The sequence below is a fragment of the Blennius ocellaris genome (genome assembly GCF_963422515.1).
Source record: "Blennius ocellaris genome assembly, chromosome: 12".
Taxonomy (NCBI): Eukaryota; Metazoa; Chordata; class Actinopteri; order Blenniiformes; family Blenniidae; genus Blennius; species Blennius ocellaris.
In genome coordinates, this window is record NC_137661.1 from 3,351,247 (window position 1) to 3,366,904 (window position 15,658).

Genomic DNA, 15,658 nt, shown 5'->3' on the forward strand with positions numbered 1-15,658 from the left:
ACCGGTAATAAGTTATTCTTTGCTTCGTACATTGTTTGAATGGTATTGAACTCTACCAGATCAGTGAATTTTAACGTTGCAGATAGTTTAGTCATTAAGACTTCGTATTGATCAATATATAAGGCTTGTATGCACAGCAGATGTATTTAGGGCTGCATTGACGCTGATGCCGTTCCGATATTGAGATACAGGGAGACTGATGAGCAGCCGACCTGAGTGCACAGGGAGGAAGAGATGTTCATGTTGCCCTGCTCTGCTCCTCCCAGGTTGATAAGGATTTCATTCCTGGCTTGATGTACATCCGAGACAACGAAGCCACAGCCGAGGAGTTCGAGGCCATGACCCTGCCCTTCACCGTGCCCAACGCCAGCGGCCAGGACATCCAGCTCAGCTCCAAGTTCTCTCACATCACCCTGGACAACCGCGCAGAGTACGTCCGGCTGGCCATCAACTACAGGTCAGACTCTCTCTCTCACACACACACACACACAGTGCAGTGGTGTTGTGGTTGACAGGTGTGTGTGTGTGTGTGTGTGTGTGTGTGTGTGTGTGTGTGTGTGTGTGTGTGTGTGTGTGTGTGTGTGTGTGTGTGTGTGTGTGTGTGTGTGTGTGTGTGTGTGTGTGTGTGTGTGTGTGTGTGTGTGTGTGTGTGTGTGTGTCCTCCTCAGGCTTCACGAGTTTGATGAGCAGGTGTCGGCGGTGCGAGAGGGGATGGCCCGGGTGGTGCCCGTCCCCCTGCTGTCGCTCTTCACCGGCTTCGAGTTGGAAACTATGGTGAGCCGTCGGATGTGAAAGCCCTCCGGTTCCCCCTGTTCCTCCGGTTCCCCCTGTTCCTCCGGTTCCCCCTGTTCCCCCTGTTCCTCCGGTTCCCCCTGTTCCTCCTGTTCCCCCGGTTCCTCCTGTTCCCCCGGTTCCCCCTGTTCCTCCGGTTCCCCCTGTTCCTCGGGTTCCCCCAGTTCCCCCTGTTCCTCGGGTTCCCCCTGTTCCTCGGGTTCCCCCTGTTCCTCGGGTTCCCCCTGTTCCTCCGGTTCCCCCAGTTACTCCGGTTCCCCCTGTTCCTCGGGTTCCCCCTGTTCCTCGGGTTCCCCCAGTTACTCCGGTTCCCCCTGTTCCTCCGGTTCCCCCTGTTCCTTGGGTTCCCCCAGTTCCCCCTGTTCCTCCGGTTCCCCCTGTTCCTCGGGTTCCCCCAGTTCCCCCTGTTCCTCGGGTTCCCCCTGTTCCTCGGGTTCCCCCAGTTACTCCGGTTCCCCCTGTTCCTCCGGTTCCTCGGGTTCCCCCAGTTCCTCCGGTTCCCCCTGTTCCTCGGGTTCCCCCAGTTCCTCCGGTTCCCCCTGTTCCTCCGGTTCCCCCTGTTCCCCCGGTTCCCCCTGTTCCTCCTGTTCCCCCGGTTCCTCGGGTTCCCCCTGTTCCTCGGGTTCCCCCTGTTCCTCGGGTTCCCCCTGTTCCTCGGGTTCCCCCTGTTCCTCCGGTTCCCCCAGTTACTCCGGTTCCCCCTGTTCCTCGGGTTCCCCCAGTTCCCCCTGTTCCTCGGGTTCCCCCTGTTCCTCCGGTTCCCCCTGTTCCTCCGGTTCCCCCAGTTACTCCGGTTCCCCCTGTTCCCCCTGTTCCCCCTGTTCCTCCGGTTCCCCCGGTTCCCCCTGTTCCTCCTGTTCCCCCGGTTCCTCCGGTCCCCCCGGTTCCTCCTGTTCCCCCGGTTCCCCCTGTTCCTCGGGTTCCCCCAGTTCCCCCTGTTCCTCGGGTTCCCCCTGTTCCTCAGGTTCCCCCTGTTCCTCCGGTTCCCCCAGTTACTCCGGTTCCCCCTGTTCCTCGGGTTCCCCCTGTTCCTCGGGTTCCCCCTGTTCCTCGGGTTCCCCCAGTTACTCCGGTTCCCCCTGTTCCTCCGGTTCCCCCTGTTCCTCGGGTTCCCCCAGTTCCCCCTGTTCCTCCGGTTCCCCCTGTTCCTCGGGTTCCCCCAGTTACTCCGGTTCCCCCTGTTCCTCCGGTTCCCCCTGTTCCTCGGGTTCCCCCAGTTCCTCGGGTTCCCCCAGTTCCTCGGGTTCCCCCTGTTCCCCCGGTTCCCCCGGTTCCTCCTGTTCCCCCGGTTCCTCGGGTTCCCCCTGTTCCTCCAGTTCCCCCTGTTCCTCGGGTTCCCCCAGTTCCCCCTGTTCCTCGGGTTCCCCCTGTTCCTCGGGTTCCCCCTGTTCCTCCGGTTCTCCCAGTTACTCCGGTTCCCCCTGTTCCTCGGGTTCCCCCAGTTCCCCCTGTTCCTCGGGTTCCCCCTGTTCCTCGGGTTCCCCCTGTTCCTCCGGTTCCCCCAGTTACTCCGGTTCCCCCTGTTCCTCCGGTTCCCCCTGTTCCTCGGGTTCCCCCAGTTCCCCCTGTTCCTCCGGTTCCCCCTGTTCCTCGGGTTCCCCCAGTTCCCCCTGTTCCTCGGGTTCCCCCAGTTACTCCGGTTCCCCCTGTTCCTCCGGTTCCCCCAGTTCCCCCTGTTCCTCCGGTTCCCCCTGTTCCTCGGGTTCCCCCAGTTCCCCCTGTTCCTCCGGTTCCCCCTGTTCCTCCGGTTCCCCCGGTTCCCCCTGTTCCCCCGGTTCCTCGGGTTCCCCCTGTTCCTCCGGTTCCCCCTGTTCCCCCTGTTCCCCCGGGTCTCCTACAGATGTTTTCTCTCTGCTCCAGGTGTGTGGAAGCCCAGACATCCCGCTCCACCTGCTGAAGTCTGTGGCCACCTACAAAGGGGTGGAGCCCACTGCTCCACTCATCCAGTGGTTCTGGGAGGTGATGGAGTCGTTCTCCAACACCGAGAGGTCTCTGTTCCTCAGGTTCGTGTGGGGGCGCACCCGCCTGCCCCGCACCATCGCCGACTTCAGAGGCCGCGACTTCGTGGTGCAGGTGAGACTGACGCATCACACTGATAGGTGCAGGTGAGACTGACGCGGTCACACTGATAGGTGCAGGTGAGACTGACGCGGTGCAGGTGAGACTGACGCGTCACACTGATAGGTGCAGGTGAGACTGACGGACGCCGTCACACTGATAGGTGCAGGTGAGACTGACGCGGTGCAGGTGAGACTGACGCGGTGCAGGTGAGACTGACGCGTCACACTGATAGGTGCAGGTGAGACTGACGTGGTGCAGGTGAGACTGACTGACGCGTCACACTGATAGGTGCAGGTGAGACTGACGCGTCACACTGATAGGTGCAGGTGAGACTGACTGACGCCGTCACACTGATAGGTGCAGGTGAGACTGACGCGTCACACTGATAGGTGCAGGTGAGACTGACGTGGTGCAGGTGAGACTGACTGACGCGTCACACTGATAGGTGCAGGTGAGACTGACGTGGTGCAGGTGAGACTGACGCGGTGCAGGTGAGACTGACGCGTCACACTGATAGGTGCAGGTGAGACTGACGCGTCACACTGATAGGTGCAGGTGAGACTGACGTGGTGCAGGTGAGACTGACGCGGTGCAGGTGAGACTGACGCGTCACACTGATAGGTGCAGGTGAGACTGACGCGGTGCAGGTGAGACTGACGCGGTGCAGGTGAGACTGACGCGGTGCAGGTGAGACTGACGTGGTGCAGGTGAGACTGACGCGGTGCAGGTGAGACTGACGCGTCACACTGATAGGTGCAGGTGAGACTGACGCGGTGCAGGTGAGACTGACGCGTCACACTGATAGGTGCAGGTGAGACTGACGCGGTGCAGGTGAGACTGACGCGGTGCAGGTGAGACTGACGCGGTGCAGGTGAGACTGACGTGGTGCAGGTGAGACTGACGCGTCACACTGATAGGTGCAGGTGAGACTGACGTGGTGCAGGTGAGACTGACGTGGTGCAGGTGAGACTGACGTGGTGCAGGTGAGACTGACGCGGTGCAGGTGAGACTGACGCGGTGCAGGTGAGACTGACGCGGTGCAGGTGAGACTGACGCGTCACACTGATAGGTGCAGGTGAGACTGACGTGTCACACTGATAGGTGCAGGTGAGACTGACGCGGTGCAGGTGAGACTGACGCGGTGCAGGTGAGACTGACGCGGTGCAGGTGAGACTGACGTGGTGCAGGTGAGACTGACGCGTCACACTGATAGGTGCAGGTGAGACTGACGTGGTGCAGGTGAGACTGACGTGGTGCAGGTGAGACTGACGTGGTGCAGGTGAGACTGACGCGGTGCAGGTGAGACTGACGCGGTGCAGGTGAGACTGACGCGGTGCAGGTGAGACTGACGCGTCACACTGATAGGTGCAGGTGAGACTGACGTGTCACACTGATAGGTGCAGGTGAGACTGACGCGGTGCAGGTGAGACTGACGCGGTGCAGGTGAGACTGACGCGTCACACTGATAGGTGCAGGTGAGACTGACGCGGTCACACTGATAGGTGCAGGTGAGACTGACGCGTCACACTGATAGGTGCAGGTGAGACTGACGCGTCACACTGATAGGTGCAGGTGAGACTGACGCGTCACACTGATAGGTGTCTTCAGGGGTTTACTGCTCAGTCATGTGACCTGATGGAATCCTGAGGATTTAACAGAGACCACATGAACGGGGTTTGTACCTTCTCCATTCAAGTGTGAAAAGAAAAACATCTGGACACTTGAAAATGGTGACCCCACACTGGGTGGTAGTCAAACCTTTTCTGAAGTATAACTATATTGTCATGGTATTGGAGCCAATTATGCATTAATCAAACTTAATAAACTGATCTGTTTCTTTTAAAGGAGTGGAGCTTGAAGACAAGATGTGTATTTGTCTTGATGTTTAATTTTAGATGCATGACAAAGATTTTACAAATATAATTTGAGTATGAAATTAATATTCTGTTGGATTTATTTTGGGGTTATGTATACAGAAAATATAAACAAAACCCCACCCCACAAGACGGCAAGTTACCTATACAAACAAACACATAAAAAGAAAAAGAAATGCAAAATAGAGTCAATTGCACCACAACAGTAGTGAAGAGCAACCGGTCCTGTTTCAGTGGAGATCTGAGTGTCTTCAGTAGCACGTTGCTCAGATCTGCAGATATATAGAAATTCATGTGTTTAAAGAATCGAACACCTTGTAAGGTATTAATTCTTGGCGTCAACTGCTATCACATCATAATAGTAGGCAGTCACACATATTGTCATGTCGTGGTCTTTAAGTGTGTGAGTTAGTGATGCGATTCCGTTCAGCAGCCAAGAAATGATTAAATATGTAAAGAAAATAACAACATATCAAGATGGCCTTTACAAAATATTCACTTTAGATGGTCAAACTCAACTTAGTTCCTATTTGACAACAACCACAGTGAAATCAAGGTGCTGAATATAAGAATCATGAGAAGGAGAGCAAACTGCTGGACAGAAGTGAAGAAGACTGTTGGTCTTCCTCTGTGGCTCTGGACGGCCTGAGGGTGAGACAGAGACATGGACGGCCTGAGGGTGAGACAGAGACATGGACGGCCTGAGACAGAGACATGGACGGCCTGAGGGTGAGACATGGACATGGACGGCCTGAGGGTGAGACAGAGACATGGACGGCCTGAGGGTGAGACAGAGACATGGACGGCCTGAGGGTGAGACAGAGACATGGACGGCCTGAGGGTGAGACAGAGACATGGACGGCCTGAGGGTGAGACAGAGACATGGACGGTCTGAGGGTGAGACAGAGACATGGACGGCCTGAGGGTGAGACATGGACATGGACGGCCTGAGGGTGAGACAGAGACATGGACGGTCTGAGACAGAGACATGGACGGCCTGAGACAGAGACATGGACGGCCTGAGGGTGAGACATGGACATGGACGGCCTGAGGGTAAGACAGAGACATGGACGGCCTGAGGGTGAGACATGGACGGCCTGAGGGTGAGACAGAGACATGGACGGTCTGAGGGTGAGACAGAGACATGGACGGTCTGAGGGTGAGACAGAGACATGGACGGCCTGAGGGTGAGACAGAGACATGGACGGCCTGAGGGTGAGACAGAGACATGGACGGCCTGAGAGTGAGACAGAGACATGGACGGCCTGAGGGTGAGACATGGACATGGACGGCCTGAGGGTGAGACAGAGACATGGACGGTCTGAGACAGAGACATGGACGGCCTGAGACAGAGACATGGACATGGACGGCCTGAGGGTAAGACAGAGACATGGACGGCCTGAGGGTGAGACATGGATGGCCTGAGGGTGAGACAGAGACATGGACGGCCTGAGGGTGAGACATGGACATGGATGGCCTGAGGGTGAGACAGAGACATGGATGGTCTGAGACAGAGACATGGACGGCCTGAGGGTGAGACAGAGACATGGACGGTCTGAGGGTGAGACATGGACATGGACGGCCTGAGGGTGAGACAGAGACATGGACGGCCTGAGACAGAGACAGAGACATGGACGGCCTGAGACAGAGACAGAGACATGGACGGTCTGAGGGTGAGACAGAGACATGGACGGCCTGAGGGTGAGACAGAGACATGGACGGCCTGAGACAGAGACAGAGACATGGACGGCCTGAGGGTGAGACAGAGACATGGACAGTCTGAGGGTGAGACAGAGACATGGACGGCCTGAGACAGAGACAGAGACATGGACGGCCTGAGGGTGAGACAGAGACATGGACGGCCTGAGACAGAGACAGAGACATGTCTCACCACTGCAGCTGCCACCATCTTCCTGTCAACTTGATTCTAGTTTGGGGAACTTGGGGCGGAGCCAGATGTTTCAGTGCCGTCCTCACTGTCCTCCAGTGGGAAGGCCCAGATGTGTCCTCCTGTCCTGGTCCAAGCAGCTGCTGTGTGTGTGTGCAGGTGCTGGACAAGTACAACCCCCCGGACCACTTCCTGCCAGAGTCCTACACCTGCTTCTTCCTGCTCAAGCTGCCCAGGTACTCGTGCAAACAGGTCCTGGAGGAGAAACTGAAATACGCCATTCACTTCTGCAAGTCCATCGACACGGACGACTACGCCCGCATCGCCCTGTCCGGGGAGCCGGCCGCCGACGACAGCAGCGAGGACTCGGACAACGAGGACGCCGACTCCTTCGCCTCGGACTCCACACAGGACTTCATCACGGGACACTGAGGACACCTGAGGACACCTGAGGACACCTTCATGCTGCAGACGGCTGTGCAATGAGCTTTAAAAGCGTTATAAGCTACAGAGAGGAACAAACAAAGGTTTGATGTTTGAAATTAAAGTGGGGTGATCGACTGCACATGTGATTGTTGTTACATGGAAATTGTGTATATTAATACAGTTACTGAGTTAAAAAAAAAATGAAGAAAGGCTCCGGCCTTGCACTGTCGTAGATTTCTCCCTCTGGTTTGTGTGAATTTTCTGTTCTTAGATTGTATATAGGAATTAATGTTCGGCAAAACAGTAGTTACTTTTTTGTTTCTCAATGATGAAATAATTTTGAAATTAAAGATAATCCGCGTTTGTCACTGGACTGGCGTCGGTCTGAGCCCAACGGAGGGTCGCTTTAAAAAGCCTTTATTTACTCCGGACCCTCCAGTATGTTTGTGCACCATCTCCTTAAAGAATGTATATATTATCATTGTGCCATGTATTCACAGAAGGTCTCATTCCTGCATATGAAATGTTAATACATTTTCTGCTAATAAATTCAACTGAAAACAGATGAGATGTTTGACAGTGGAGCACTGATTGTTTTCACTGGAGTGAGATTGAATAACCCGTCGGGACATTTGACATACGAGACGAAGTTGCCTGGTCCCTGCTGGCAGCTCAGCAATACGTTTGTAGAGGGTTCAAATCCCTGCTGTCTTTATCAAACCATCGTAGTGAATTCCACTGACTGGCCTGTGAGGTGAAGAGGCCTTCCTGGAACTACTCCAATCTGACTCCGTTGTTGTTTTCCCGTGTCCCAGAGGTTGTGGAGGTTTTCCTCGCCGTCTGCTGGGTTCAACAAGTGGTCAGAATCAACTTTGTGACTGCAGTGAGAGCTCACATTGTGCTGCTGTGTGTGTGTCTTCTACTTTTATCCACCCGTACGACCGTGTAGAGTCACGAGAGGAAGAAAAGAAAAAAAAAAAGCCCCCCTGTCTTATGAAGGTATGATTAGGCTTAAAATCATTAGCATTCTTTGTGGACTTAACGTCTTTTCTTCTGGTAATAATCAAAAGGTCGTTGTGCTGCTGGTGGTCAGGTGCTTTTCTACCGCCTCCTTCCTCCACGGCTCTTCTGTCGTTTCCTTACATAAAGTGGGGGGGGGGGTTATGATGCCATCTAATAAGCAGAACTTGCAGGTGGAGTCTTTAAAGAAACAAAACCCAAAACATTTGCACCTGCTTCTATTGTAGCTCCATCAATGCATCGAAGACCAGAACATGAGTCGAGTCATGTCATGTATTGTGTGGCAAATGTTTCACGTTTAGCCTTCTCTCGAAGTGAAGGATCAATAAACATTTTGGGGTTTTTTAAATGTTGGAGCCGGTATTCTAAAGAGACTTGCTTTGTAGAGCGATGAGACAAGTTGTGAGAAACGCCAACTTCTACCGGACAAGTTAGTGAGGATCTCTGACGGAGAGATTAAAGCGGCTCACGAAGTGTTGGGAAGATTAATAAAGCTACATTTTAAATCGGGTTTAAAGATTTAATAGACAGATTGTATTTGTTCAGAGGGTCGTGGAGGTCAAAGTCTGCAGACGCCCAGACAGAGACGGAGACATGGACGGCCTGAGGGTGAGACGGAGACAAACCTGAAGTTCCTTGTTCAACCACAAGCTCTTCACACCAGATCCCTCCAGCTGAACCTCCATCATTTCAGCTAAACTGCATTTTCATCACGTCCATTTCACGTACTGTACCTTTAAACAAAGCCTCTTTCTGCAGCCTTCGTCCACGTTTCTGTTTGGAAAAGAAAATTCTGATTTAACCGCCGACATCTGGAGTTTTACCCGATTACTTACAGCCTTTGTTTGTTTTTGTGAACGGAGTCAAAGTCATTTCTCTCCGTGTTTCTGTAGGTGAGGATGGATGATGTCAACTTTAAATCTCCGTCTGATCTCTCACTGGTCTGTACCTTTAAAACAAAATACACTACAACTCACAGCTGCTGGTTTACTATGAAGATACCAGAGTAAAAACTCATTCAACTATACATTTCACCTACAGTTTTGTTTTTTTTAGAAAAGAGCAGCTTGGTGAAAATGACACTGCATCCAGAAACCAGGGCCTAAATGAGTATTTATGCTTGTACTCGGTGTACTCAGGTATACAACTGCATGGTGAGATGACTGAGCTTCTGTTTGCGTCGGTGCTTCAACAGTGTGACGTGTTTTTCTTCAGGTTAAAGTTGGTTAAAGTGCGTCACGTTCAGGCTGCATGAATTCTCCAAGATTCTCCTGCCAAAAACATATTTTCAATATTTCCCCATCAGAGTAAGAATTGTCTGCTGATGCAACCTTGACTAGCAAGAATTCCACTGCAGGTCTCAGTGTCCTTTTCTGTCTTTTCTATTCCTTCCTCCAGCCTGAGTTGTGTCCTGATCACCTTCACAAACATTCACTTCCAGCAGGACGACAGTCCCTCAGACGGTTCCAGCGGCACTGGCCGGACCACCAGCCTCCCAACGGCTGCTACTCGGAGCCACAAGTGCCTCACACTCATCCTATCAATGATCGTGATTGATATTGAGATGCACTTCTGCAACAAGTGCAAATCCAGGATCTCTCTCGTCTGCATCAAAATTCTGTTATGCCAGTTGACTGTCAGAATAATGGAGTGGATTGATCAGAAACCATAATTATATTCAAATGTCAAATGTGCCCTAGATGAGAGAACATCAACCCCAAAATAAGATCAAGAACTTCAGGTACATGGAACATAATGCTTATTTCTTTAAATAAAGAAACTCAATAAATTAAAATCTTAAAGGGGTCATATTATACAGATTCTCAACACTTTCACATGGTCTCTTTGCTCAAGAAACATATTTAAAGTTTATTGCCCCAAATCCAGATTTTCCTTGATTCTCCTCCATTAGAACATTGATCATAGGAGCTGCATTCAGAATCTGCTGTGTCTGTGTGAGCTGGACTGGCTCCGCCCACACACGCCCATCTTGGGAAGAGGAGGAAGTACTTCCTCTGGTGGCGCCATGTGCCAGAGCAGAGCTGCCTGACTGTGGGAGGAGTCAAAGGGGAGGAGCCTACCTTGATTGTGATTGGCTGAACCCCCGATGACACTATAGAGGGTTTGATTCTGATTGGCTGGTTGGAGCAACACACTTTTTAAAACCTGGAACCACCAGGGAGAGAGAGGACACACTTTGTTCTCTTCTGGGACGTCTTGCAGGTGTGGAGACGATTAGTTCTGCTGCAGAACTGTTAGAAAGTGAGTTTAGCATAAAATGACCCCTGTAAGATATTAAGTGAAACTTTAAACAAAACACTAAAGGGAATTTAGATACTTACTGAGTAATCAATCTTTTATAAGACTCAAAATCCTGTTTTTTTTTCTGTGCGGTGCTGTGCTTGGTGATCCTGACAAAAATGTGGTGGAAATATGAATTAATTTATAAGTTCAGGTGTCATCTGGTTCAACATTAACTTAAGTGTAATGTGTTTAATGGTTATTGAGCAGCTACATGTCATCACATTCAGCCAGCGGATGAGTCTTTTAATGATTGTTTCCAGGAAGCTGTCCATTTCATCCATGTAGACACTGATATACAGCTTTACCAGGAAGTATTGAACATCTGTTTGCTCCACAAGTTCAGCTTCTTTTGTCTCTTTTTTTAACAGAAACACCAAACTAACCAAGTCTTTGTTGAAAGTGTAAAAAGAGCAGTGTTGTCTTCTGAATGGACCAGCAGCGATATCTCAGAGCAGCATGTGAAGGTGAAAGGTTTAAAGGCGACTTCATCAGCAGGAGAGGACATCTGGGAGCACATTAACAATGCAGGACAGTAAAACAGTAGGGACAGACACAGACACAGACATAGAGGGGCACTCAGGTTTAGTGATTAAATACATACATACATAGAAAGAGACACTTCAAATGCTTGTTGAAAATATGATAAAGAAGGGACATTAAATAGATAAAACTCTGGTCAAACTTCATTACATAGCAAGACCCAAGAGTAGGGTTGCAAAGGGGCGGGATATTTCTGGTACACTTCCAGAAACATTCCTGAAACTTTCCATGGGAAGTTAAGCAGGGGAATTTTGGAAATATTCCAAATTAGATAAGTATGTATAAATGAAGTGAATTGTCAGTGAGCAGTGAACATTGTCATGTGGCCACCTGAATAAAATGACTGTAGAAGAAACATACTTTCAATAATAAGCTTGAAACGTCACTAATGAGTCTCCAGTCCAGCTCAGGTTGCTGTGTCGAGGCCTGCAGGACAGATCATCACATGTTTTAACACAACAGATGACATTTTAACTCAGAATTCATATGACCTACAAATAGATTGGTTGTAATTAATTTCATGGGATCAGAGGAAGTGAATGGCCTGTAAAGTACCTTAAATATATTTTTTAAAAACTCTCCACTAATAAGGATTCCTCCTGCAGTAAAGCAAGCTGCTAACGAAGTGCTTTTTTCGAGGAACGTACTCAAACCATAATTCATTCCCAGCAGTCGCTCAGGTGGAGGTGAACTGTGTTGTAGCCACAAGTGTCCCGGGCTGCTGGCAGCAGCTAACTAGTAGTATTATTATTATAGTAGTATTATCATTCATAATCATGAGAAGGGAACATGAAGGCCGGTTGAAGGTGCTGATTGTAGCACGAGAGAGATGTAGCAGGTTCTTCCTCGGTTCTGGCTGAAACCAGATTCTGCACACGACAGGCCTTGCTTGGCCATGCCAACAACCACACCACAGTAGGGTTCTAAAGATATTTCAGGTAGAAGTCAGAGATTTTGGATCTCTTGCCAGAAACACACAGTTCTCATACGCGCTCTTGTTTTGAAACACGCCAACTTCCGGTCGCACAATATGAAAAAAAAAAAGTCGTTTTTTTTGTTTCAGTTCTCCAATGATTATGTTTTTTGTTTTGAGAAACAGAAAATGGGAATCCACCGGTTTTTAAAGCTTTGTTGGTCCCTTCTTGATCCTGATAAAGAAAAATGCATTGAATTTCAGTTTTTGTTTTTGAATTTTAAATTGAAAATCAAATAACTGTCTTTTTGTTTTGTGATATCTTCCTCTGAACGGAAAGTCCAAAGACCAAAACATACAAGGACACAGTTCAATCACACGGCGGACGAATACCTGCAGGGCGTGTTCACGAGGGGTTAATGGAGGAGAGACAGAAGAGAAAAGAGGGAGAAAGTTCTGGCGGGGCTCGGTTCTCCACCAAGACCTCCTCAGAACCCCTGTTCTCCTCAGAACCCCTGTTCCCCTCAGAACCCCTGTTCCCCTCAGAACCCCTGTTCTCCTCAGAACTCCTGTTCTCCTCAGAACCCCTGTTCCCCTCAGAACTCCTGTTCTCCTCAGAACTCCTGTTCTCCTCAGAACCTCGGTTCTCCTCAGAACTCCTGTTCTCCTCAGAACCTCTGTTCTCCTCAGAACTCCTGTTCTCCACAGAACTCCTGTTCTCCTCAGAACCCCTGTTCTCCACAGAACCCCTGTTCTCCTCAGAACTCCTGTTCTCCACAGAACCCCTGTTCTCCTCAGAACCCCTGTTCTCCTCAGAACCCCTGTTCCCCACAGAACCCCTGATCCCCTCAGAACCCCTGTTCCCCTCAGAACCCCTGTTCTCCTCAGAACCCCTGTTCCCCTCAGAACTCCTGTTCTCCACAGAACCCCTGTTCTCCTCAGAACTCCTGTTCTCCTCAGAACTCCTGTTCCCCTCAGAACTCCTGTTCTCCTCAGAACCCCTGTTCCCCTCAGAACTCCTGTTCTCCACAGAACTCCTGTTCTCCTCAGAACCCCTGTTCCCCTCAGAACCCCTGTTCCCCTCAGAACTCCTGTTCTCCTCAGAACCCCTGTTCCCCTCAGAACCCCTGTTCCCCTCAGAACCCCTGTTCCCCTCAGAACTCCTGTTCTCCTCAGAACCCCTGTTCCCCTCAGAACCCCTGTTCTCCTCAGAACTCCTGTTCTCCTCAGAACCCCTGTTCCCCTCAGAACCCCTGTTCCCCTCAGAACTCCTGTTCTCCTCAGAACCCCTGTTCCCCTCAGAACCCCTGTTCTCCTCAGAACTCCTGTTCTCCTCAGAACTCCTGTTCTCCTCAGAACCTCTGTTCTCCTCAGAACTCCTGTTCTCCACAGAACTCCTGTTCTCCTCAGAACCCCTGTTCTCCACAGAACCCCTGTTCTCCTCAGAACTCCTGTTCTCCACAGAACCCCTGTTCTCCTCAGAACCCCTGTTCTCCTCAGAACCCCTGTTCCCCACAGAACCCCTGATCCCCTCAGAACTCCTGTTCTCCTCAGAACCCCTGTTCCCCTCAGAACTCCTGTTCTCCACAGAACTCCTGTTCTCCTCAGAACCCCTGTTCCCCTCAGAACTCCTGTTCTCCACAGAACTCCTGTTCTCCTCAGAACCCCTGTTCCCCTCAGAACCCCTGTTCCCCTCAGAACCCCTGTTCCCCTCAGAACTCCTGTTCTCCTCAGAACCCCTGTTCTCCTCAGAACTCCTGTTCTCCTCAGAACCCCTGTTCTGAAGGGGAAAACAGTCCTGAGTTTGCGATGATGCTGTTGTTCACGTACAACAGAGGATTATTAGCGACACGTGAAAACACAGACAAAAGCTCTCTTGTGGTTCCGTTGCGCTGTGTGGACCCGTGCTGGACCCGTGCTGGACCTGTGTGGACCCGTGCTGGACCCGTGCTGGACCTGTGCTGGACCTGTGCTGGACCCGTGCTGGACCCATGCTGGACCTGTGCTGGACCCGTGCTGGACCTGTGTGGACCCGTGCTGGACCCGTGCTGGACCTGTGTGGACCCGTGCTGGACTGTAGGCCTGGTTTCTCTGCAGGGAGGCCTCAGGTTTGCAGCTGTGTTGTGAACGGCCTGGTCTGTGGAGCGCGTTGCAGCTGGGGGGGGGGGGGGGGGGGGTATAGCTTTGCGTCTGGCTCCCAGGATCCACACAAAGAAAAAGGAAAAAGAGAAAGAGGAGAGTCCAACAGTGTGTCCTGCTCGCCAGCAGGTGAGACGGTCTGGATTCTCCTGGTCCACTGTGTGCTCTCTTTCTCCCGGTGCTCTCTGCTTGGAGGCCCACAAGAGAAGAGGGGGGCAGTTGGTTGTGGTTGTACCCTGTGTCTGGGTCGGTTCGACCGATGATGAGGCTTTTCCAACCCGAGGCTTGTGGCCCTCTCAGGTCCCCCCCACCCACCCCCCCGTCTCCTGTTGTCGCCCCATTGTTCTTGCAGCATGCTTCCTTGCAGGAAGAGCTGTGTGAAGGACAGAGCACGGCTCCAGGCACAACTCCATGTTGTGGATGTAATAGTATCTCAGATTACTTGCAGGGATCCTGAGCGATGAAGACGAAGCAACCGTTCTCGTGGTCCCAGTCCTGACCCTCCATCAGAGCCTGCCTGAGAGGCCCGGGGTGTCTTCACCCTGAATCCTGGACCAGGAGGCAGCGGGGAAAATCCTCGGTGAGCCACTGACTCTGGGATCAGATGACAAAGACGCCATTCTGAAATATTAAACAACCATCCACATACCGTCATGTTTGTCCAAACAACTCTTTGCTGGATCCTTGAGGCTGGATGGTCCTGAGCCTGGTCCAGAGGGTGAAGCTCAGTGGGGCCCTGGTTGGCTGGGAGCCATTTGTGTCAGAGGCCTAATGAAGTGAGAGGTTTGACTTTGGCCCTCAACTCTTGTTGCCGTCCAGAACGGTCGGCTGGCGACCGGCTCAACCAGAGAGGTCCGTCCGCCAAGCACATGATCCTCTGCCTTCTGGGGAACCTGATCGTCACCGTCTGCTGGGGAGAGCAGTGTGTGTGTGTGTGTGTGTGTGTGTGTGTGTGTGTGTGTGTGTGTGTGTGTGTGTGTGTGTGTGTGTGTGTGTGTGTGTGTGTGTGTGTGTGTGTGTGTGTGTGTGTGTGTGTGTGTGTGAATGCTGGACTTTGTAATGATTTTCACATCAGATATCACCGAGACATTTGGATCCATAAGAAGTGAAAAACAGAACATTAATGTTTATTATCTGGTAAATTGTCACGTAGTAGTTGCCATAGTAACACCTATGATTTCACACTTACTTTCGCTTAATAATCTCAAGCCACCTTTATTATGCTCACGTTCAATTTTGAAAAAATCACTTAATCATGTTTCCAATTCACACTGAAGTCTGAACAAGTTAATGAAATCGTCAGAATAATTGAAAAAAAATAAAATCTTATCATTAATGTTTTCACTTTTTTAGAACACAGGGGAAACAACAAGAAGGTGTGGGTGGACAGGCTTGGAAATTAAAAGGGTCATACAATGCAATACAGGTACAGAATACATTATTTAAAAGTTGTGCTGAACTTTGAGAGAATTTGTGAGATTTCTAGAATTTGATCAAATCTTAAATGAGTGCAAACACTTTACACTTGTGGGAATATCACAAATGCAGCAGTTTTGGCTCAAGTTACTCAAGAGTCAAATTACTTCCAGACAAAAGACCTTGATCAACCAAACTTTAATGTGAAAGTGAGTTACGTTCATTAATAATCACATTTATTGTTCTTTTTTCCCCTCCATGCTCATTTAACCCAACTATATGACC

General features: G+C 50.9%; 1 protein-coding gene across 1 annotated transcript in view; it reads left to right on the forward strand.

The window, feature by feature from the left end:
• Positions 1-7,587, forward strand: part of herc2 (HECT and RLD domain containing E3 ubiquitin protein ligase 2) — an 88,551-nt gene extending 80,964 nt beyond the window's left edge. The window contains 4 exon segments of the mRNA XM_080505752.1: positions 267-457; positions 669-774; positions 2,653-2,865; positions 6,775-7,587. Of these exon segments, the coding sequence (XP_080361878.1) occupies positions 267-457; positions 669-774; positions 2,653-2,865; positions 6,775-7,047 (783 nt within the window). The 3' untranslated portion in view covers positions 7,048-7,587.
• Positions 7,588-15,658: the final 8,071 nt, after the last annotated feature.